We start from the raw sequence: 22,787 nt of genomic DNA, 5'->3' as shown, positions 1-22,787 counted from the left end.
CTGCTTTGCTCGTTCATCTATTAAAGACCCAGGTAGATAATTTAATTTGGATCTTTCCATCAAGAATATTGGAGTAGTAAGGAAACTCTTAGCAAGCAAGCAATAGCAAGCAAGCAATACGATTGATATCATACTATTTCGAAGGACTCCTACATTACTATCTTGTCTACAAAATACATAAAACGAAATCACATCAGGATTCTTTCAACCGGCGGAATTCAAAAGCCTAATCTTATTACTAGGTGTAAATCTTTAGTCCAGCCTTACAGCTCCAGAGACTATCGAGCTAATCAGCCCACCTTAATAAGAACCAAACAAACCAAACGAGCCAAGAAGCTTCCAATTCCACCAAACATACCTACCTAACTACTTACTCAAGCTGAACACACCAGAAATATCTAAACATCATCTCATAACACAAGGTTCAACATCAAGATGTCATCTACACCTACGTTAATCGGTATGCCCGAGCCACCATCAAATGTTGATACTCCAGTCGATGCACCGTACGTAGCTGTCCCCTCCATTACCACACTCTAGCAAACCACTAATCTAATTCTCTCCAGAGGAACTCCCAACTCAACCACCACATCCCTCTCCGCCCTCTCTACTACCGCCATCAAAGATGGACAACGCGGCTCCGCCCATCCTACCGCAAGTTCCCACCACCAACACACCCTCTCTAGCAATACTCTCGAAGCACAACGCGCGGATCGAATTTCCCGTCTCGCAGGTCTCGAACGAGTCACCACCGCAACCCCTCAAAACCCCAGCGGTAACACCTCTATCCCCGTAACCGGTCAGATCCCAGGCTATTTCGATCAAGCCGGAAATCCCGTCTACACAACCCGCATGTCTACGGTCGGTTCTGCATCCGCGACTGGATCTCTCACCGGTCGGACAACCACATGGGCATCTAATAGTGCGAAGGGACAAACGGAAGCCGATGATGATGAAATGAGCATGGATAACAACTTCCGGGAAATCGATGATCGGGATCGATTTTCCGCATCTGCTATGGATGAAGAAGGCAACGAGGATGGAATGAGCGACGATACGAGTTTAGTCGGATTTGGCGAAGGAGCCGGAAGTACCGTCAGCGGACCAATATACAGCCGGAGTAATCTCCTCGCGAGTCCTCTCGCCGTCGGAAAAAGCGGTCTAGCAAAAGAAGTCTCCAGCAGCAATCCCGGCACTCCCGTCAGCGCATCGACATCCACAACCACGGAGCAGCAAAAACGCGATGCGAGAATGCTAGATGGAATTACGGATGATAATACCAGCGGATATGTAGACACGGCTGCGAGGGGTCAGGGGGTAGGAATTGCCGGAAATCGCAATTCGACCGGTTCGGGATTGGGTACAGGAGTAGGTGCCGAAGCTGCAGAGAAGATCCTGAAAGAGAGGATTGAGGATAGTCCTTCTGCCGCGAGTAGACCTCCGCTTGGGAGTCCCGATCAAGCGGGTCTTGGAAAGTTTTATTTCGAGGAGAAGAAGTAAGGATTTCTTTTCCTAACAAAAATCGATATTGAGAATTGTATGTGGGATATGTGTGGAACGAGTGCATCGAATTGTCCAAAGTGAGCATCGTTCAATATTGGCGGGCGTTGACGTGTTGTCCTTTTTTTTCTTCTTCTTTTCTATGTATGGGTACCTATGATTTTGGCTGGGCTAGGCTGGTCTGGTCTGATAGCGGACGGATTGGGGACAATGGAGGGGGAAAGGGAGCGGGGTTCTGGGGAGATTATTAGGAGATTATTAGGCGGTTGGGTAGGCAGACAGGCTTCTTCGTATGATGGGTATGCTGCGGAAGATGATGCGATATTTTATGATGAATGGAATTGATTGATTGATTCATGAAAATTGAATGCATATGTGCGTGCATGCAGGATTTTAAGTATAATATGCCAATATCGATGTGAATGACGATATGTAAAGGGAGATGTAAAGGATATTTCCCATCTCCATCTCCATCGATTCAAACCGAATTCCCTTCCCTCTCCTTTCGTCCTGTAGCGAAAGAGTAAGGAGGGTCGATATCTTGCTCATCACGTATTATATCCCACCATATCTCATCCAACCATCCCATCCTATCCTACCCCATCACATCCTACAATATCAATTCATATTCAAAGAAGTTTATTGTAGGTACAGCAAATCACTATATTAGATTACAATAGTGTAGGTAAGTAGGTAGGTAGGTAGGTAGGTAGGTAGGTAGGTAGGTAGTGTAGGTAGGTATTATCATATACATCATATGCACCAAAATCCTCACCTCGCCTATTCCCTCTCATTTTCGGCTCTTCATTCATCCTCTGCTTACATGCTAAATGTTCGCTCGATTCAATGCTCAATTCTCAAATTCTCTCAACTCCAAATTCATCACCCCTATATTTATGATCTCTAAACCATATTGATTTGGCTCCCCGTAAAATAATTCCCTCACTTCTGAAAAGTCGCGCTTCGTCCCCCTCTCTCCCCGTTCTGCACTCTTCTCATTCCCTTCTCCGCATTACTACTCTTCTGATATGGATCGAATGGTTTCTTTTCTTTCTTTCCCTTTCCGCCCTTTCCACCTTTGTCTTTCTTATCCTTTTTGGAATTAAGTACCGAATCCGCTTTACTGTAATCGAAATCCTCTTCCTCTTCTTCTTGTCCTTCCTCTTCATCCGCTTGTTCTGCTTCCGAATTCTCTACGTCTTCTTCTACTTCTTGATTTTCGGATTCTTCTTCCCCTGCTTTAATTCCTTGTGCCGCTGCCTTGAGTTCCTTAGCTGCTTCTTTCTTCTGTTGTTTTCTTAATCGTTTCTCCTCCATTCTTGCAAATTTAGCTCGACGTCTTTCGGCTTCCGCGGACGAAGTATAGTCAAGAGAAATGTCATAATCACCAGCAGCCTTCTGGTCTTCATCAGGATCAGTGATAACCTCGCTCTTTCTTTTCGAGCCTCGCTTCAGGACAAATGGTTCGTCTTTTACCTTACTAGGTGTGGGTGTTGCAACAGGCGTTTGTGCTTCGGGCATGGCCATACGGGATCGATCGGTAAGAGGTGTACTCGTTTCGGCGAAAACTTCTTCCGAGAGTTGGGGCAAGGGGATTGCGAGTCTCATGCTGTCTTGATCCGGAGTTGTGGTTGAAGGTTCCCATATACTACTTCCGAATGCACCTCCCCAGAAAGAGGATGTCTCTGTTGTAAGTTCAGTTTTGTCTACCGGTGTAACGTCAAGTTTAGATAGCTTTTGCGATGCGGATTTTGCTCCAGTGTTGGATTTTGGGGTTGCGGTAGAATCCGGTGATTTTCTGAGGACGTCTATCGATTTTGGACCATCTTTTCCGTTTTCCTTTGCCGCCTTGATAACTTCCAAGAGTTCTCCAGTACGCGATTTTACGCTATGAGATATTGGTCGAATTATACTCAGCAAGGCTATCATATCCATAGGCATGAATTTGGCTAGATTGACAACAACCGAATTGGACATGACGAAATTAATGCTGTCGTCATCCTTTCTTGCTATCTGATCTCTCCAGGCGTGTACAGCTTTGAATACCGAGAATTGCTCACTACTTAATAGAGCAGGCGTTTTGTAAATTAGTGAAAACCATCCTCCTGGCCCTTTCCCAGATTCTGCATTGTATAGCTGTCGCTCATATCGAAGTAACGAAGTCTCTTTAGACTTTTGTAAGACTACATTCATCGAAGATGCTACAGGTTCCTCTGCATCAGGCGTTTCAACATCAGGTGCGTCAAGTAGTTCATTTCGTAGATTGTCAAAAATGTAAAGAAGGAAATGTGTATCAGCTCTAGCGTAAAAGAACATCTCTTCGGGAAGTGGCCTAGAGATTTGTTAGTTTAATGATATAAATCCTCAAAATCTGAGCTTACCTAATTCGCCAATCTGCTAGTTGGTATTTCTTGTCGGCATCGAAATCAATATACTTCTTCAATAAGAAGGCTAAGCTTCCTCCAGCAAATCCCAACCTTCTGCATGCATAATGTGTATCGAACAAGCCGACTACATATAGGCCGAGATCGCGTTGGAGCCATACAATATCCATATAAGCGCCATGGAAAACCTAACTCGTTAGCTAATATTGATAGATTTCAGGAAGTATACAACATACCTTGATTATATTTGGATCGGCAAAAACTTCATTGAGTACTTGAAGCTGTTGTCTCCATGGCTTGAGGGTATCGATAATCCAGTCCTTTTCGCGAGTACTGATCTGCATTAAAGATACGAGACCAACATATGAACGGGTGTCATGATGTTCCAAGTCGACCGCGATTTCCTTAGCGCCTTTGAGCTCCTCCAGCATCTCCAAAACACCCTCGTAGGTATCAACAAATTTCGCAGACGTGCTTTCAACCGGTAGATATTTAATTGGTTCCGCCTTCTCGTACATAGCGCTCGGGTATTGTAGTTGTAAAATTTCCGTTTCATAAGGATGTTTATGCCTGAATTGTTTGTTAGTAAATCTTATAGTGGAACCCATCTCCTAGAGCCTTCTTAATATCTCCCGTTTTGCTTTGGAGCGACCGACCCTGGCTGACTTGCTTAAGTCTTCCAGCTTCCTTCCTTCACGCGGGCAATCCGGGAGTGATGCGAGGGGAATAAAATTAAAGTAGTCATACTGTTTCTGGTCGAAATCGTTTGTAATGATTCCAAGACTTTCCTCTAATGGCACTTTCGCATGCGGTTTCGTCTTAAGAAGAGGTAGCCACGGTGATGTATCCTCATTGTCAGGTTTGACCTCGAATGCTAGTTGTGGCTTCACAAGGTTTTGTGTACGGAGCGAATTGTCGAGGGGTCGTTTCTGGAATTTCATTGTCGCAGAAGTCTGGCAGATGTCAGTATGCAATTTAATGGTTCACGCGATTCAACAATCACCTCTTCCACTTGTTCCCTTTTGATAATTCCCGTATATTCGTCGAGGCAAGTATCTGTTTTTTCGAGTAAGGAATCCACAACGTCCACAACACCGCGCCAATTGTTATCAACGTCGTCGGCATCTTCTAAAATTGGTACCTGAATACCCGAGACGGAAGCTGCAGACTTGAGCAACTGATTGGCAAGTGCGAGCAAGCGCGCATTCTGTTCATCGAGAGCACTTCCCACTTCAGGATTTAATGATCGATGAAAGCCGAGATCTTCTGATGCTATGTAACCGGCAGTTTTGACCGTTGTTACGAGAGCAGCCTGAACTTCATCTTGTAAGGACTTGAAATCCTGCGTATCTTCTGCCATAATTGACAGAATTGATTTGCTGTTGCGTTGAAAAAGATTGAGTTGAATTCTACGATTGGATTTGGTCAAAAAATATTCAAAAGTTCAACTTTCTTACCCTTGTCATTATTTCAAACGGTGGGTGGAACTACCTATACTAGCGTATGTTTCCAAACCTTGTTGCAGGTTGGGTCCTCCGCATTTTTGACAGTTTTCATTTCAGCCGAAATTATAAATTCTTTCACTTATTACTCACGACTTGGCGACTTCACGACTTCACATGACAAAGGATCTCACCCATCGCCACACGAGTTTGGTAGTAATAAAGCACAATCCGAAACCACAACTTACAATCTTACAATCTTACACCAAAATCTTCTCATAATGTCGGCTTCACTTGCACCCGAATGCAATGAAGTCAAGGAGTATGTAATGTCTACCTTATTCTATTCGTTTCTCAACCAGTTTCCGATATGCTGAACATTTTCAAAGACGATATGATTCGTGCTTCTTGAAATGGTATAGCGAAAGTAAGCCAGGTTCGATCTTGGAAGTAGAGACATGAACTAACATGATCATTAGAATACCTTCGAGGCAAAGGTACAACCGATGAGTGTGAATCTTTATTCAAAGATTACCGGAAATGTTTAACGGTAAGTTTGGAAAATCCTTCAGTAGTTCTGAACGATTCCCATTCTAACTAATATAGGGTGCATTGAAAGAGCGTGGTATTGACAAAATGCTTGAGGAAGCACGAGAGGATCATAAGGAACATGACGCCGTAAATTTACGACGGCCTTGTGAGTGATTCGGATTATACTCTGGGGGGAGGGAATGTGATGGCTAATTGTTGAGTAGAATGAAATGCATGCATGATATCAGACTGTACATACAACACTACCACTCATGCATGGGAAAGGCGTTAGGATGGTTTTGCAGGTTACGATTGTATTGTTGTTGGGGAATTTAAAGTATCTCAAATTTATATGATATTGATATTCAAAGAATAGGAACATTTTATACTCGCAAGCAATGCAACAGCATGGCATGGAGTACTTTGATAGCCACCAAAGTTTAGATGGACATTCCGGCTAGGGAACATGACTTATCGAAAGTGCAAGTTCTCTACGTCTATTTATTTCGGCAATATAGTGCAGCATCACTCATATGTATGACATATCGATTGATATAGCTTTCAACATTTTTGTCTTCATCTCCCCTCCATTTCCATTCCTGTCCCATCAAACGTTCACCAATTTTCACACTTCACACTAGCACGTGATCATAATCCTTAGCCTATAAAGCTTAATTTCATCTACCCCTGCAAAAGAACAAATTGCTTTCAGCCTCTCTCTGTTCGTTTCTCCAGATAAGTTTAAATTCCTGTATCGGGATTGGTTTATATGAAGGAAGATCCAGAAAAAAAGAATCCCACCCAAAATCTGGACCCTGACTTTATTATACAAATATGTGGGATTCGAGAACCTCATACTTGTGAAAACACCTTTATTATATATTCTCATCCTACCTACTACCTACATCGTCTATTCTCTTTTATCCCTCACCCCTCCCACCATCAACTCTTCCGCCGAGTACCGTTATCTGCAGAAGCCAGTAAACTCGTCTCGAACTCTCTACAGCAAAATATACAGTGATGCGCCAGCAATAGGAAACAATTCATGCACCCCTTCTCTATTCTCACACTTGCGATTTTCGTAGCCGGCTACATCACTGCGAGGTGGGATCTGGTTACAAGACTTTATGAGCTTGCAATATTCGCATGGGATCACGGAGTAGTGGTTAGCTTTGATTTCCCCTGAATGAAGTCAATACATATCACTAATAACACATTGGCGCATAGGCACGAACTTTGAAAGGATTCGCGATTCTTTCCCTCTTCTTCTTTTTATTCATCATACCAGTGGAAAGGCTCGCGTCGAGGGAGACGACACTAGTAAAGAAGCATTACATCTACAATCACAAGCCTAGCTAATAATCCAATAGCATCCGCGATCTGGCAGCGTCGGCATATCTGCACGAGAACAATTGCGACGTCGGGGTTCTTTTTGAAGGAAGAGAGTTTATGATAATTGAGTATTTGTCATGCCCGATCATGATGGATTGATGAGGATTTTCTGGCCGAGGGATATTCCAAGAAGCGATTCACCTGGAGTAATAGTTGGCTGGAGGAATTCTGGCCTGGACATTTTTGTGGTTGCGATATTGGAGGATGTTGACGTGAGCAGCGATAAGGCTATATGAAATTGGATCCGACTGACGTAATTGCAGGCGCGCAATGTAGAGAATGCATTGAAGGTCGGAACTCTGTTCCGAAATGCCAGTCATCCTATCGAGCGAATCTATGAGTTATGCGGGCAGTCTTCACTACAGGTATTGGGCTTGACAAATTCACCAAAGGCAGATGTCGATACTCTTCAAATCCGCGCAACGACAGGTTCGGCATACAAATTACCTCAGATATCTTGTGCTCGAGCATCAACGAATCAAATAGTCGTGTTTGATCGACCTCAGCCCAATAGGATGCAATACATATCTCTAAAGCCTATATCATTGGCATTGGATGACAAGGCTGAAATGACATTTCATGCACCAGGCAGTGTTGATGCGGAGGAAGAACGAGAAGAATTGAGACAGAGGAAAAGGACTCAGGAACTAGTCGAAAAGTTGAAGTACCACTCCGTCGTTAAACACCCGCCGTCACAGAAAGAACTCGCCTTGCCAAGAATTGTCAATCAAATCAATTGTGCTTGGGAGGTCCATCAATTATTACAGAAAAACATTTCGCTAGTTGGAGCTCGGTCAAGGAGAAGTCTGAGCGTGTCGGAAAGGGTAGTGGAGTCAGCAACCACGATGCGTGATTTCGTTCTTTTGACAATATGGCAACTCATCACTCTCTACATATATCCTATCATTAGACGTGGATTTGTTGTTGGTCTCGTTTGTCATAGATTTGCTGCTGAAGCTTTACTATTGATTCTAGAGTGGAGAGCTAAGCCAGATTATGCAGCCTTGAAAGATATCTCCGCAACTGCACAGCAAGTGGAGATACGCTTACAACAATTCTGCTATTGGCCTATGCAATATGTCACACTTCGAAGAAGTAAAAGAGACTGGGGTAGTGTGACAACAAGTCATCCGGACTACATAAGGTTTTATAATAGCCTTTGGCTAGTTGCTAATGATGTGATCATTGGAATTGCATTGGGGTCTTATATAATTGACAATTCCGCCTGGGTAGCAGAGACTATCAGTGATATCCTAAGCACCTATTCTATAGCTGCTCTACAAAGGACGATAAATTGGCTGATGGATTGGCCAGCTGGCTTGAAACTCAATACCGAATTGGCAGCTTTCCTTGGGGATCTGTTCTTATGGGTCATCGAACATTGGTCAAGTATGTTTATCGTCCTCTCCAACAAAATATTCATCAACTAACTTCCACAGGCTGTATTGAAGCTTTGCATCCAGTATTGCCTCATGTTATATGGGTTGTTGGTTTTTCCAGTTTCGCTGGAGCCAGCATGCCAATCGCCCTTTTCTCTGATCTACTTACAATCTTGACACTTCATATCTACTCATTCTACATGGCTTCTGCACGTATATTCAATTGGCAGTATACCATCCTCCTCTCTTTATTTCAACTGTTTCGGGGCAAGAAGCACAACGTTCTTCGAAAACGTATCGATTCTTGCGATTATGATCTCGATCAACTATTGCTAGGCACGATCTTATTCACACTACTTTTCTTTCTCTTGCCCACAGTAGTTGTATTCTACTTGGCATTTGCATGTGCACGAATGGCAATCATCTCATTAAAAGCTATTTTAGATGCTTTACTTGCATGCTTGAACCATTTCCCCCTTTTTGCATTGATGTTACGACTTAAAGATTCGCAACGATTGCCGGGTATGTTCTCACATAAATTTTCCAGACTACATCACACTAACGTACAAAGGTGGCATACGATTTGAACTTCGAGATACCCAACAACTAGCAAGCCAAATACCTAATACTCCATCTCCTCCACCGACATCCTACATATATCTTAAAGTATGATGGTTCTCTTTCTACTAATTTGTTTCACATTACTAACAGAAATCTACAGTCCGTCCCGCTCACCTTCCGCGCCATGTTCCACCAATATTTTCAACTCGGTCATCGCATCCGTAAACATTACGCTTCACCTCGTGTTCTTCTCTGTCTTGCAACCGGCAAATTCGTTCCGCCTATCCATCGCAAAAATCTTTATTCGCTTCAATACAGCATGTTACCAGCTCGTCGAGCGGGTATTATGGATATGTGGTATGCATTGACGACTAATTCTGATGAGGGAAAGGATAAGCGGAGAGGCAGTGCTGGGTGGTTAAATGGTGGTCTGGCTAGTTTGGCCAAGGGAAATGGAAATTCGAGGAGAGGGAATGGGTATATGGCTAGAAGGGGTGGACATTAGAGATTATGTGGAATGGGTATATGGCTAGAGGGGGTGGACATTAGAGATTATGTGGAATGGGTATATGGCTAGAAGGGGTGGACATTAGAGATTATGTGGAATGGGTATATGGCTAGAGGGGGTGGACATTAGAGATTATGTGGAATGGGTATATAGCTAGAAGGGGTGAACATTAGAGATTATGTAGAATGGATATGGATATGGATGTGGATGAGTGATTGATGGGTTCTTTTGTATATATGATTGGTTTTTCATGGGCCAAATGAGTTGGGATGAATAAAAAGGAGCGTTGGAGGGGTTGGAGGTGATAGGTTTTGTATGTACTGTATGTAGATACGGATTACTTAATGATAATATTTCCAGAATCGTCGGTTTTTATTTCACATTTTCACAATCGAAATAAGTAAATGGGGTTGTAAATGTTTGTGTGAAACATATTATAATTTTCTTTTATTCTTTGAATTTCGTGGCATTCATCAATTATTGACTGACTCCCATATTATCATATCACTTTCTGCTGTTTTCTTTTGACCCTTCATGTCCTGTCCTGTCCAGTCCTGTCCTGTCAACCTTTTTCCAGCTCCGGATCCACCCACAACTTATAATACAAATTTCTCTCTCCCTCTACATCTTCCCCTTCACCTCACTCGCCTTTCCCTTCGCCTCCCCCTTCAACTCCGCCGCCTTCCCCTTCGCCTGTCCCGCTAACTCCGAAGCTTTCCCAGAAATCTCCGACGCGGTGCCAGATGCGGAACCGCGTGCAGAGGAGGTGGCACCTTGAGCTTCGGAGGCGGCGTTGGACGCGGCGGTTTTGGCTTCGGAGGCGGAGAGACCGGCTGCTGCTTTGGCTTTTTGGGCTGCGGTTTCTATTTTTTGGGGGGAGGGGTTAGTTTGAGTTTGTGATGGTGGGTTTGAGGGGGTGGGGATGGGGATCAGGGAAAAGAGGGAGGATAGGAAAGGGATGAGGATAAAGGAAACAGAGAAAGAGAAAGAGGGGATACATACGACCAACTTCGATACCATCTACGATCTTGCTCGCAACGGCTTTATCCACTTGATGGACTGTTTCTTTGACGGTTTGGGTAGCGGATTTGTGGGCGATGAAGGTGGAGGAGAAGGGACGGCTGGCTTGGGTGAAGCGATGGGATTGGCGGGTGAGGGTGCGGGAGAGGGATTGCATTTTGATGGGATGGGAGGTGTTTAGTTTTGTTGGTTGAGTTTGATGGGTTTGGTTTGTTTGATGTGTGAGTGAGTGTATTGCAATTGAGAATTCGTAGATGATTTATTTATTTATTTATTTGGCTGTAGAGAAAAAGAATCAATGTAAGTAGGTAGGTACACGAGGTCAGAAAATCAATATATAAATACCATACTCCAAGCAAGCAAGCTACCAGAAAGGTAGGAAGCAGCTTCCTTCCGTCACAATGACGTCACATTTGTTCCACTACATCGTGTATGGTTAGAGCTCTACTGGTAGCTGCGTGAAGACTGAATTACCCCTCTTTTTCATCGATGTCGAGAGGGGCTAGGTAGAGACTAGATACCTAAGTGCTATTACCTCATTCTTGGTCCGAGTCTAGATTTGGGATTTGCGGTCGGGTGTGATGTGAGTGGAATTTGTGGAATTTGTGTGTACCCAGGTATTTAGTACAGAGTATATAGATGTGATAGAAAAACATATACAAGTACCTATTAGGTAGGTAGGTAAATATCATTTCAAAATCTATAAATACATATATCTAGTATCCACCTCCAAGTAAGTAAACAAATACATCGTACAGTGCAGTGTCCGGAGAGTGTCTAGGTAAGTAAGTTATGATACCTACCATCTACCTACCCAGTATCCAAAAATCGTTCAATTATTTATCCATGGGAATTGGATAGATCATACTCTATACATATAGAATGCGCTTTCCAGAAAGAGAGTGGGTACTTCTGTTCGTAAGAAAGAGAGACAGAAAGAGGATAGTTTCCATTCTACTCCGTGTGCGCTCGCCAGCTGAAAATTGCGTACAAGGAATTGTGGTAAATTATTTATTGTATTTCGGAAGATATAAATCATAATAAGTTAAGTGTAACATAAAAACATCGTAAACAAATTCCCATCTATAACACCAAACACCTCTTCAGTTTCCATGCCTATTTAAAATCCATCCCATGCACTCCGCCCATCTCCCTCCTACTTTCACCAAAAGAACCCCTCTTCTCCCCAAAAAATAAAAAGAATGAACAGAGGGGGATTCGAACCCCCGCGGGCTAAGCCCATGAGAATGCTAATTGATTTTCTATCAACTAAGCTAGGAGCTTGAGTCACACGCCATAACCACTCGGCCATCTGTCCGATGAAATCATTATTCATGATTCGTTGAGGGTGGGGAAATTATTTCTGTATATATTATTATCATTAATACGTGTAAGATAGTGGAGAGAAAATGAAAATGAGAGGATATTTGGGGCTCTGTGGTGTGCTGTGGTGGGGAAAGGAGTGTGATTGAATGGACGATATGATGTACTGTTGTGATGTGGTGCATGAAATGGTTGATACGAGACTAGTCGATCAGTATTTTCAAGTGATAAAATTAGAAATCCAGAGGTTTTTAAATTTTGTAGTCTTGGACTTATTCTATTTTATGTATATACCGTAAAATGTAAATGTACAAATAGAATCTGGTGAATACCAATAACTGATAAATGGATACCCCAGTATCGAAATCCAGATTGTAAGATAAAATACTCCCCCTAATGCAAAATGCTGGTGATATACCCCCAAGAAGCATGTGTACACATGATTTGAACCCCAGACGCCCAACTTATTCCATATAAAGACACAACCATCTTTCCCTCTCAGTGCCCCATTCGCCCTCGTCATCTCAACCCAAAACCATAAATCCCACACCTCCGATAACACCGGTTATTATAAGCGCCGTTAAGACTCCTGCTCCGGCTCTATCTCCACTGGTAATTGGTGTTTCGACTATTCCATCAGTAGTGGTACTACTTCCACTTCCACCTGCTGCATTTCCTACACTTGTTCCGCCCATATTATTGGTAACGAGATCGGCTGCTTGCCCAATAAGTGTTGCTTGAATGACACTTAAAGCGCTCATCTGTTCTCCGACTCCATATTTTCCATCGTACGTACTTCCTGCAGTCCAATGTTCTCCACATGCCCTTCCGCTAGTTCCTCCATCGCATTGTTCTGCTGCGGCTTTAGCAGATGCGTTAATGTAAGTCATGATTGTTGGTTCGGTAAATGGAGCGAGTTTAGTTGTTCCCGCCATCCACCGAGAAAGGTGGGCTTTGAATGATTGTTCATCGGTGTCGCAACCGACTGTGGTAGTTTCGCATGCTGCTTCATACATAACATTATCTTTGAAGAATACACTACTAGCATTCAAGAGTCCTGCTGTTCGAGTTTCCCAAATGGATGATCCGTTGGTCTGTGAGGCATGTGTTAGTAGAACTATATGGCTTGTTTGAAGGTAGTTAGAGGAAAATGGGGAACGAACGTAGTTGTACATCATGGCGGCCCCAAAAAGATAGATACCAGCGTTATATGTCCATTGGATATGATCGAGAGAGCTGCAATTCGTTGTATCGGATGTACCATCATATACCTCATAAGCATCACCGATCAATCCAACGGATTGTTCCCACGTGAATACCTTTTCGGCCCAATCGGCATATGATGAATTCCCGGTATACCTTGCCAACCTAGCTCCTAAGTTGAAGAAACAACCATTCGCAATACTATTCTTATAGTCGTATCCGGAGTTGAATGTAAAGATTTGCCATCTCAAACCACCTCCACAAGTTGAATCATCCCATCGTGATGCCATATCGTTGAAAACTGCTTGCGCCATCGCTAACCAACCAGGTGTTCCAGCGTCTGGATTGTCGAAATTAGCCTCTGCAGCTGTCATAGCAGCCATTCCCCAAAATCCCTGATCATCATTTCCTTCTGTCTTAGTCTGATTGGTAGGCATGAAATCGTAATCGTCGCCAGCTTGATGTAGGAGAGCTTCTTTTACTTCGGCGTTGTAGGTAGTATCTCCAGTATAATACCAATAGTCGACCATGATACCAAACATAGCTCCTGCCTCCCACCAATAATAGGGGTCAGGTAAGTTACCAGCGACATCTCCGGTATTATTTCCTGTATAGTACTTCATCATATCGTAGGCGACATCGGATGCGGCAGTTTTGATGCTTGCTGGTCATGGTTATTCAATCAGTACATTGCTCTTCTCTCAACAGGAAGCAACATAGAATGACAACATACCATCAGAGCTCAAATCAAGAGTAATTGCACTAACCAAACTACTACATGTTGAGCAAATAGCAGCAGTATATGCCAAGACTTTTCCTCCACTGACCCTCATCTTGCTCCTCATCCGTGATTCAAGCTAGAGTAGAGATACTGTATATAACGCTTCTTCACCAATCACAATACTAAAACGGGGTTTCCGATCAATTCAGGATTTGCAAACGACGCGGCCAAACGAGAGTATAAGATAAAATATGCCGGATCGCTGATGTTTAAGAAGAAAGAGCGTGCTATCCTACCATCAAGTCAAAAAGAAACGAAGACTATTCTCCAGGACTTCAAAGAGAAGAGAGACATACTTCCTCCTACACTTACCTCTAGTTCCATAATAACAAAACTTCTGGTCCACTGTTCTGTTTTTGACATACGGCCCACGGCAAGTCTTCTCTGGTTTCTTCCTTTTAATAGACCTTGCGCGTCAGCCACATCCCAGTGGGTTTCGAAACACTATTTTCAGATTCCTGTAGATCCACCAGCGGTTTTCCCGTGGGTGAGATACTAAAGACTGAGAAAGATTTGGAAACCTATGGGCTGAAAGAGTAATGCCTGGTTCATAACAAAATGAATAATGGATACGCGTTGGCTTACGCGGTGGGTATGTCATCCTTGTTTGGTTCACGTTTGATTGATTCCCTGGTGGCCCTCATCTCCTAGAGACATCCAAAGTTTCCTGACATCTCTCTGTCGTGAATGGAGGATCAAATCTTTCAAACGTGCCACTTTTGATCTTGATACAAAACGATCAAAAAGCAATACGGAACGATGATAGAAGCCAAGCCATAATTGTCTTGGATTGCGATGCTTATTAGTATGGTCCCCGTCAAGAGAGGAATCCTCCGTTTTTCTTGATGAAGCTTGAAAAAAGCTTGTCTCTACCAAGTACCGACAAGTAGCCGTTAATGGCGGAGATTGGCGGCAAGGATCATTTCCTACGAGATTGTGTGGCTAATCACGTGAAAGCCAACGAAAAGGGGTTGGAGTTGTTGTTACTAGTTCATGTTTGGTCGTGTTCTACTCCTCTCACATAAGATGAAGTATTTATCTTGAACTTTGAACTTTGAACTTTGAACTTACGATGCACACCCAGAACAAACGTTGAATCTTCAAAATCACCTTGATGATTTTATTTTGGTGATCTTCCCATGACCCACAACATGCAACTGCTCATGTGACCAGGCATTGTCTTCAGTTGGATTCGATGATCATTTGATAACCAAAGTTCCATGCAATGATACTTCGACAATGTCAGATTCTTTGATGAAATACGTGGTGATTTCGCATACGGTGATAACATCGCCAATAGTCAGGTGCTCATGACAAGATGTAGGAAGATTTGTAATACGATGTTGCCAATGCTTGGTAGGACAGAATGTCAATAACATACAAGAATGTGGTCTTTCTTCAATGGATAGAGCAAAGTTGCTCTTTGGTCAACTGTCCCGATCAATCAATCACCTGACAAACATTTCTGTGTCCACAGATGTTGGGTGTGTACACTTTGTAGTTACAATTATGGTTGTGGAAGCTACGATGGCGCAATCATGCAAAGCCAAGATAAGTACCTTGCTGGTTAAATGGACAAACCGTAAACAAAGTCCATGGAATTATGATTCACAATATTTTTGGGACGTTCAAACTCAAGAACCTTGTTGGGTTCAATATCACCAAGGTACTTATTATATCTTTACCAAGTGTGTAGATTTATCTTTACTGCTCCCACTGTACTTTCTTTGGTTTATGATCTCTCAAACACACAGCACATTTCAGTAGCAAACTCAACTTCCTCTATAACTCCCAAATCAGCAATCATGAAAGTTGTTGGCCCGCAAACGAAAAGAGAAACAGATGTTGGCAAACAATCTCTCAAAAATCTCCTTGATCTTCAAATGGCCGACAAACTAGACATGGTTTCCAAGTGGCCAAGTCAATGGTTTGATATCGTATTGAGGAAACATCACAATCATAAGGATTACAATGGAGTAATAGAGCTGTTTCATGCATTGGATCTGTGGGAGCTTAGGTCATTTTTATTGAAAGGCTTGACTTGCAGAAACCTTTCGGAATATCGTAATATTCGCTATCCCCACATCGAGTCGAGTCCGAAGACACAACTTGGCGACTGTACTTTCCCTGCTTTCCGGAAATTACCAGCCGAGCTTCGACTAGATATATGGGAATACGCATTCGCAGAAGATCTCCTCCCAAAGGTTCATCATCTCAATAACACGGACCGCAATACTGGAAAAACTACCGACTCAATCACATCACATCTCTCGTTCTCAAATATCGTACAAGTCTGCAAGGAATCTCGAGAATGGTATCTTTCGCGAACACAAAACACCTGGGCATTCGGGACATACGTCAACTTTTATACCGACATCTTGTACTTGACCAAGCAAGTTGAAGCATCCAAAATTCATTACAACACTCTTCTCTCTTGTCCACACATGAAGAAGGTTCAAAACTTGGCATTGCGTCGGACACTTCTTACCGATAACCCTCAGAATGCTTTCACTCAGGTCGAAGCAATCGAATATATTCGAGAAAAGATTCCTTCTTTGCAAAACATCTACGTCGTCATAAATGAAATTCGAGACTCAACAATCATCGACCGGGATAATGACATCAAGTTTCAACATCTCTCGGCAAGACAAAAGAGAAAGTGGGTGGATATCGGGTATGCTAGGACTTGGTTGAGATGGGTGAATAAGGTTATGATCGATAGAGGTTACCATAGTGTGAATCATCATTTTGTGATGGTTGGTACTCAATGTACGGATGTATTGTCCTCAGATTATGGAGAGGTGACCTTTGAGAGGAAGATTCGTGATGGAAGTCTTGAGCTATTTTGATTAGTGGTCGGATGTCTGTCATTTGGCTTTTGAATGCATGAGTACGTTTACGATGCTTTGGTCGGAGTTAAGGCTGGAAACATTGCGGGGTTGGGCTGGGTTGGGTCTATGTGCCTGAGTTTCATGGTTTGGCTGCTTGCTTATGAATGATATGAGGTGTATTGCTGGATATTCCATGGGATTAGGGGACTGAATGCAAATCATGAAATATGACAAAGGTGATAATGAAGAAAGGTCCGGAAATGGAAGGTTGAGCAAGTCAACCGGGCAAGCATAGCCTGGAGCAGTATTGTCATGGCTAGCTCATGGGGTACATTCGTCGAAGGATATTATACTGAACGATGTATGGAGTTCTAACATGAGCGGTCTCATATGTAATCTTATGAATGAGTTTAATCACACTTTCTGAAACACCTTTTGTGCTTTACACGTATTCTATCTATACCTTAGAGTAATTAAAAACCCCGGTGACACATCAGTCGGATCATCAATTCTCCTCATCGTGCCCTGTACAATTCATACACAAACATCGAACACTCCCTATAGGTGGAATTATATGAACAAACGGCGAACGAATAGCATTAAGTCATTCACAACCTATCTATCATACTACAAAGTAGCTATTTCCACGGGAATGCCCATAGAAGGACTGCTTATCTCGTACAGAGCTAGCTAGCTCTCGAGACCGCACACAATTTGACAACTAGGACCTACATAGTAGGTACCACGTCATTAGTATCACTCTCAGAATAAGAGAGGTCAAGAGAACAACGTTTCGTTGGGAGCAAGAAAAGATATGCTCTACTCGGTACGTGGAGAGGGATGTAGAGGGGGTTGGTTGTGAATGGATTCATATATTTGGATCAAGTACTTTAATCAAGTCTATATATGCAGATAAATCGATCGTCACCAAGCGGGAGAGAGGTACACATAAAGATACAGAAGACGGAAAGAAGCCACTGTGATATCGAAGTATTGTATGTAAAGTCTATGTATACTTCTCACGTCTATCAAATCATACCCTGACGTTATATTCTATATATTGGATTTCTTGACTAGCTTTCGAATTGCGAATAAGTATGCTCATGGAGTTTTTATGAAGGTACGTAGGGAGATGGATAGATAGATAGATAGGTGGGAAGAAAGGTGTGGTAAAATTCCAATTTTATGATTTTCATTTAGGATTGGATATATTTTTGAGGGAGTGAGTGAGTGAGTGAGTAAGTAGAATTTAATTAAAAAGACTACCCTAGTATTTATTGAAATTGAAATGCTTTGTTTGATAAGTAAGTTTATTGTCGAATCGATCATAAATAGACGATAGAGAAATTAAAATACACACACACATAGATGGATGACACTGTTTATTTCATAAAGTTTGTAACAGAATCGAAGTAGTTATTTATTAATGAAGTCATAGGAAGTCCATAAAAAATCAAGCGTACCAAATAAATATGGAGTAACCACGGAACATCTCCAATCCCGATAGCCGACGTTACACAACCCCCACCCCCTTTCAAACCACACACAAATTCCAAAACAGGACGAAAAAGCGAACAACCTACCTCAAATCCCAAACAGAAGGAGCAAAAAAAAGGCTAAAAAGCAAAGGTGGTTGAGGTTGGCTTCAACTCGCAGAATGCGGCTTCTGTGGATCGAACACAGTGCCTCCAGATTATCGAACCGAAGTGAACTTCAGTCTGGCGCTCTCCCAAGTGAGCTAAAGCCGCTTGAGTGTGTTTGTTTGATGAAAGGTACATGGCTGTCTAAAAATATATTCTAAACAAATCTTGCGATTTTTTTTGTGGTTAGAAAAAGCGGAACACTCAGGTTCTGGTTGGGGTGGAAAGTGTGATTTTGATTATGGATTAGAATTTGCTGCTTGAAGACCAGATCGTGGAGAGTAGGACTATTTCGATATTAATTTTACGAGTAGGCTTATAAATCAGTCTCATGAAGAAGAGATTGTTTTGAGGGGTGGCTCGTATTCGTGTAGGTCAGATCAATTCGAATTCAATTTATTCAAATCATTCAATATTTCCATTATGTAAGACTTGGTACGCAAGTAGATTGAATTGTTAGCTTTCAAAAGATACAATTTTTATTGATTTCTGAGTGAAAACGATGCTTTGATCAGAGATTTAGTTTCAAGCCTATGGAACTCCTTCATTCTAGATTAACAAATGAACCATATCATTTCCTTCAAATTTTGAATCAGCATTTGAATTATCATCTGGCCGTCAAACGTAACACTCCTTGAGGTGATTATCATGTTAGTTTCTTTGACATGATTTGATAATCGAATTATAATCTATTCAACTGCTCAGATTCTCAATCAGACCAGTCAATTCGTGAGTCAACAGACAGATGGGATTTTATTTGAGGTGATCGTCAAACGGACTCTAGATCACTCAAATGTAATAAAGCATTGAAAAATTTATACTTTAATATCCTATCATTAAATCAATTGATATCAAAAAGTGTTTAAAAACATCCCCGTAGTATATTGAGAGCTTTTAAAGTTATTCATCTCATCTTTTATTTTAATTAGTAATTGTTTAATTTAGTTCAAAAGAGTATAATATAGTTTATTAGCATATAGATTATATTATTATATAAGCTATTTCATTTTATATATTAAATTTGTCTATGTGTAATCGTAGACTTTCTTTATTGACTAATAGAAGTGTTCGAAGAAAATTTATATAATAACTATTGTAAAAATGTTATTTTGTAATAAAAACTACAACAAAATCTCATTTTTTTCTAAACATAATTAGAATATTTATATAAAAAATTAAAAAAATAGATTGTGATTTTAAATAATATTATTTTGTTATTATTTAATATTGTTTTTTTATTAAAAAATGAGGGTTGAAATCTAATTATTAAAAAATCTTGATTTTAATACATTTTTGAAATGATCTATACTATATCTTTCGATATTCTAGTTTTCTCTCTGTTACGGGAGCTGCCTCTAGGGTCACGTGGAAGTGGCTAGAGATCTCTCGAGGTGGTTTAGACTAAACTTCAAGTAGGAATTCAATAAGGTTGGTAACTGGTTGCAATTCTCGTAACTATAGTAATGGAACTAATGATTGTTCTTGAGCACGAAGCTCCATATTATAATGAAACTCATTCTGTTATATAGACCTTCGTCCTCTGGAGCCCCTGGGATCCGTATGCTCCTGGAGCCCGTAGCTCCCCAAGGCTCCCTCACGTGACACGCGAATGTGTCATGTGATGTCTGTCGTAACACTATCCCCTTCCTAGTCTAGCGCTTGTCCCAAGCGTTAATATAGTGCTACCTGTCCCCACATGATGTTCATATCGTACCGTACCTCCTTGTCTTTTAACTATGTCGTCAACTGTTAATAAAATTCGAATAACAGCCAGAAAACGTGAAGAACAATTAATCCTTGCTCAGCTGATTGATTCCTGTGGTGTCGAAATGTCTCCGTGTTCTCATTGCCGTGAGCAAGGTTTGCGCTGTGTTAAGGATTACGGCAATCCCCAAAGGACTCGTTGTTCGGAGTGCGTGCGCTCCCGAGTTTCTTGTGATGCTGAATTTGCTCTGGAGGATGATTGGGATCGAGAAGTTCCTCGTGCCTCTGACTGGGCTTCCCTAGATCGTCAAGAAGAGAAATTGGATGAAGAGGAAGAGCGCGCGGTCGCGGCTTCCCAAGAAGCGATGGCCAAGGTGGTTCGCCTTCGTAAACAAAAGAAATTTCTTCGCGAACGTAGGAAGAAAATGGCTGACCGTGGCCTAAAATATTTGGATGAGCTTGATGCTCTGGAAGAAAAGGAAAGACTAGAGAAAGAGCGTGTTGAGAGAGAAAAGGAGATGACGTCTGCTCCTGTCGCTGGTCCTAGCGGCGACTCCTTGGCTTTCGACTCTTCTTTGGATCCTTCGATCCTTGTTTCGATGGAATCTCCTTCTTTCTGGGCAAATTCGGGTATCTCTGGTGAAATGCCTCCAACTTCTCAGGGCAGTTGAGGTTTTCTTTCGGTTCCCATGAATTTTCGGTATGTGGGTAATCTAACCATTTGATCAAGTATTTGACTATGCCTCTGACGTATTTACAATCTAGTATTGTTTCGACATCATATATGGAGTTGGGGTTGACTGGTTCGATTTCGGTGAATGGCGCACTCGGCGCTCCTGGTGGTGCTGGTTCGAGTAAGGATATGTGGAATACTGGGTGGATATTCATCGTGTCTGGTAGTTTTAACCGATAATTGACGGTTCCTATTACCTTATCAATCTTGAATGGTCCTAATTTCCTGTGATCGAGTTTATTGCTTGGTCTTTTGGTTTCGATGTTTCGTCGTAGCAAGTAAACTTTACCCCCCTCTTTAAGCGTAGGTTCCATACTACGTTTCGTATTGTAGTACGCTGCTGTTCTGGATGATATGAATCTTAGATCGAGAGCAAGCTGCTCTTGTAAATCCTTTAATTGTTCGACTTGTATTATTGCTGATTCGGCATTAACTTCCTGTGGTATCGGTGTTTGGTATGCTTTAGGATTAAACCCAAAGTTAGCGCGTGCTGGTGTAATCTTTGTGGTTTCCGTTTCCGATGTGTTATATGCGAATTGTGCCATAGGTAATAGCTCTACCCAATTGTCCTGTCGATAATTTATGTAGCATCTAAGATATGCTTCCATTGTCTGATTGGTCCTCTCTGTCTGACCATCGGTTTGTGGGTGAAAGGCTGTTGATAGCTTTCTTTTAACACCCATTAGTGCTAATAAGGTAGTCCAGAATTTCGAGGTAAAGAGCTTGTCTCTATCCGACATTATCTCATCTGGTACTCCATGTATGCTTACTATGACCCTAAAGAATACATATGCTAGTTGTTCAGCAGTCCATGTTTCTTTGAATGGTATCATGTATGCAAATTTTGTCAATCTGTCTACTACATTGAGTATTGCGTCGTACTCAATTCCTGTAGTAGGGTCTTTCGAGAGTGGTAGTTTGACCACAAAGTCCCATGTAATGGACTTCCATGGCTGAGAAGGCATGTCTGGGGTCTGGAGCTGACCATACGGAGCGTGTCGTGATGACTTGTTTCGTATGCAGGTGTCGCAACTTCCAACAACTTCTTCAACTATCGTTCTCATTCGTGGGAAGTAACTGATTTCCCGTAATCTTGCGAACGTTCTCGCAATTCCCTGATGTCCATGTGCCGGCAACCCGTGTTGTTCCGTCACAAATTCCTTGGTCATTTGACTCGGAATGTATACTTTCCCATGGAAGTATATGGTTTCGTTTTCTATTGTCTTGCGTATGCGTATAGCTGTAGCATCCTTGTCGTAATGCGCTTGGATTTGGTTTCTGAGATGGTTGTCTTCCAATATATGAGTAGCTGCAAGCTGTGGTGCATTGTAAACCAGTGATTCGCCTTCTTTCTTGAATGTAGCGTACGATTCGTACGACTTATTTTCTTGATATTCTGGGTTTCGGCTAAGAGCGTCGGCTCTAGCGTTTTCTGATCCTTTAACATATGAAATCTTGAAATTGTAATTGGCCATGGTCTCCGACCATCTGACCTGTCGTCTGTTTAACTGCTTCGTTGTGGTGAAGTAAACCAAGTTCTTATGATCTGTGTACACTTGTACTGGGTATTTCGATCCTTCCAAATAAACTCGCCATTCTCTAAATGCATCGACTATTGCCAGTAATTCTTTGTCGTATATTTCGTAATTCAATTCGGCTGGTGATAGTTTTCGAGAGTAGAATGCGATTGGTTGTCATTTCTCATTCTGGCCTGGTTGGCTCAAAACTGCGCCTATAGCGAAATCTGAGGAATCCGTTTCCACTATGATTGGCTTCTCAGGGTCGAAGGTTAACAGTATTGGCTCTTTCGCTACTGCTTGTTTGAGTGTATCGAATGACTCCTGCGCCTTGGTGG

General features: G+C 42.1%; 8 protein-coding genes across 8 annotated transcripts; 5 read left to right on the top strand and 3 right to left on the bottom strand.

The window, feature by feature from the left end:
- Positions 1–32: 32 nt before the first annotated feature.
- EAF01_001283 (uncharacterized protein) lies at positions 33–1,757 on the top strand. Its single transcript, XM_038909533.1, has 2 exons — positions 33–506; positions 567–1,757. Exons 1-2 carry the CDS (start codon positions 436–438, stop codon positions 1,498–1,500), a joined length of 1,005 nt encoding a protein of 334 aa, XP_038774345.1. The 5' UTR covers positions 33–435; the 3' UTR covers positions 1,501–1,757.
- Positions 1,758–2,163: 406 nt separating this feature from the next.
- Positions 2,164–5,244, bottom strand: EAF01_001282 (uncharacterized protein; the record flags this gene model as incomplete). The annotated part of the gene is made up of 5 exons (XM_038909532.1): positions 2,164–3,832; positions 3,882–4,072; positions 4,121–4,454; positions 4,632–4,837; positions 4,888–5,244. The coding sequence occupies 5 exons, from the start codon at positions 5,242–5,244 to the stop codon at positions 2,443–2,445; spliced, it is 2,478 nt and encodes an 825-aa protein (XP_038774344.1). The 3' UTR covers positions 2,164–2,442.
- Positions 5,245–5,607: 363 nt separating this feature from the next.
- Positions 5,608–6,428, top strand: EAF01_001281 (uncharacterized protein; the record flags this gene model as incomplete). The annotated part of the gene is made up of 5 exons (XM_038909531.1): positions 5,608–5,648; positions 5,716–5,753; positions 5,806–5,876; positions 5,933–6,023; positions 6,082–6,428. Coding segments are annotated over 5 exons (243 nt in total). The 3' UTR covers positions 6,084–6,428.
- Positions 6,429–6,902: 474 nt separating this feature from the next.
- Positions 6,903–7,293, top strand: EAF01_001280 (uncharacterized protein; the record flags this gene model as incomplete). The annotated part of the gene is made up of 3 exons (XM_038909530.1): positions 6,903–7,022; positions 7,085–7,177; positions 7,228–7,293. 3 exons carry the CDS (start codon positions 6,903–6,905, stop codon positions 7,291–7,293), a joined length of 279 nt encoding a protein of 92 aa, XP_038774342.1.
- A 33-nt stretch (positions 7,294–7,326) lies between these two features.
- EAF01_001279 (uncharacterized protein) lies at positions 7,327–9,694 on the top strand (the record flags this gene model as incomplete). Its single annotated transcript, XM_038909529.1, has 5 exons — positions 7,327–7,461; positions 7,513–8,638; positions 8,689–9,150; positions 9,200–9,294; positions 9,350–9,694. The coding sequence occupies 5 exons, from the start codon at positions 7,327–7,329 to the stop codon at positions 9,692–9,694; spliced, it is 2,163 nt and encodes a 720-aa protein (XP_038774341.1).
- A 624-nt stretch (positions 9,695–10,318) lies between these two features.
- EAF01_001278 (uncharacterized protein) lies at positions 10,319–10,874 on the bottom strand (the record flags this gene model as incomplete). Its single annotated transcript, XM_038909528.1, has 2 exons — positions 10,319–10,560; positions 10,700–10,874. 2 exons carry the CDS (start codon positions 10,872–10,874, stop codon positions 10,319–10,321), a joined length of 417 nt encoding a protein of 138 aa, XP_038774340.1.
- A 1,690-nt stretch (positions 10,875–12,564) lies between these two features.
- Positions 12,565–14,076, bottom strand: EAF01_001277 (uncharacterized protein; the record flags this gene model as incomplete). The annotated part of the gene is made up of 3 exons (XM_038909527.1): positions 12,565–13,134; positions 13,204–13,907; positions 13,977–14,076. 3 exons carry the CDS (start codon positions 14,074–14,076, stop codon positions 12,565–12,567), a joined length of 1,374 nt encoding a protein of 457 aa, XP_038774339.1.
- A 1,753-nt stretch (positions 14,077–15,829) lies between these two features.
- EAF01_001276 (uncharacterized protein) lies at positions 15,830–16,873 on the top strand (the record flags this gene model as incomplete). Its single annotated transcript, XM_038909526.1, has 1 exon — positions 15,830–16,873. The coding sequence occupies one exon, from the start codon at positions 15,830–15,832 to the stop codon at positions 16,871–16,873; it is 1,044 nt and encodes a 347-aa protein (XP_038774338.1).
- Between the last annotated feature and the right edge of the window lie 5,914 nt (positions 16,874–22,787).

Source organism: Botrytis porri (assembly GCF_014898465.1).
Source record: "Botrytis porri strain MUCL 3234 chromosome Unknown BPOR_002, whole genome shotgun sequence".
NCBI classification, from domain to species: Eukaryota; Fungi; Ascomycota; class Leotiomycetes; order Helotiales; family Sclerotiniaceae; genus Botrytis; species Botrytis porri.
The sequence above is the reverse complement of the archived record's forward strand: the minus strand, read 5'-3'. Positions and strand labels throughout refer to the sequence as shown.

Bases quoted from the DNA above. Each gene is read 5' to 3' on its own strand.
- EAF01_001283 (XM_038909533.1), top strand. From the start codon at position 436: ATGTCATCTACACCTACGTTAATCGGTATGCCCGAGCCACCATCAAAT. The intron at 507-566 runs GTACGTAGCTGT...AATTCTCTCCAG, and splicing joins GATACTCCAGTCGATGCACC to AGGAACTCCCAACTCAACCA.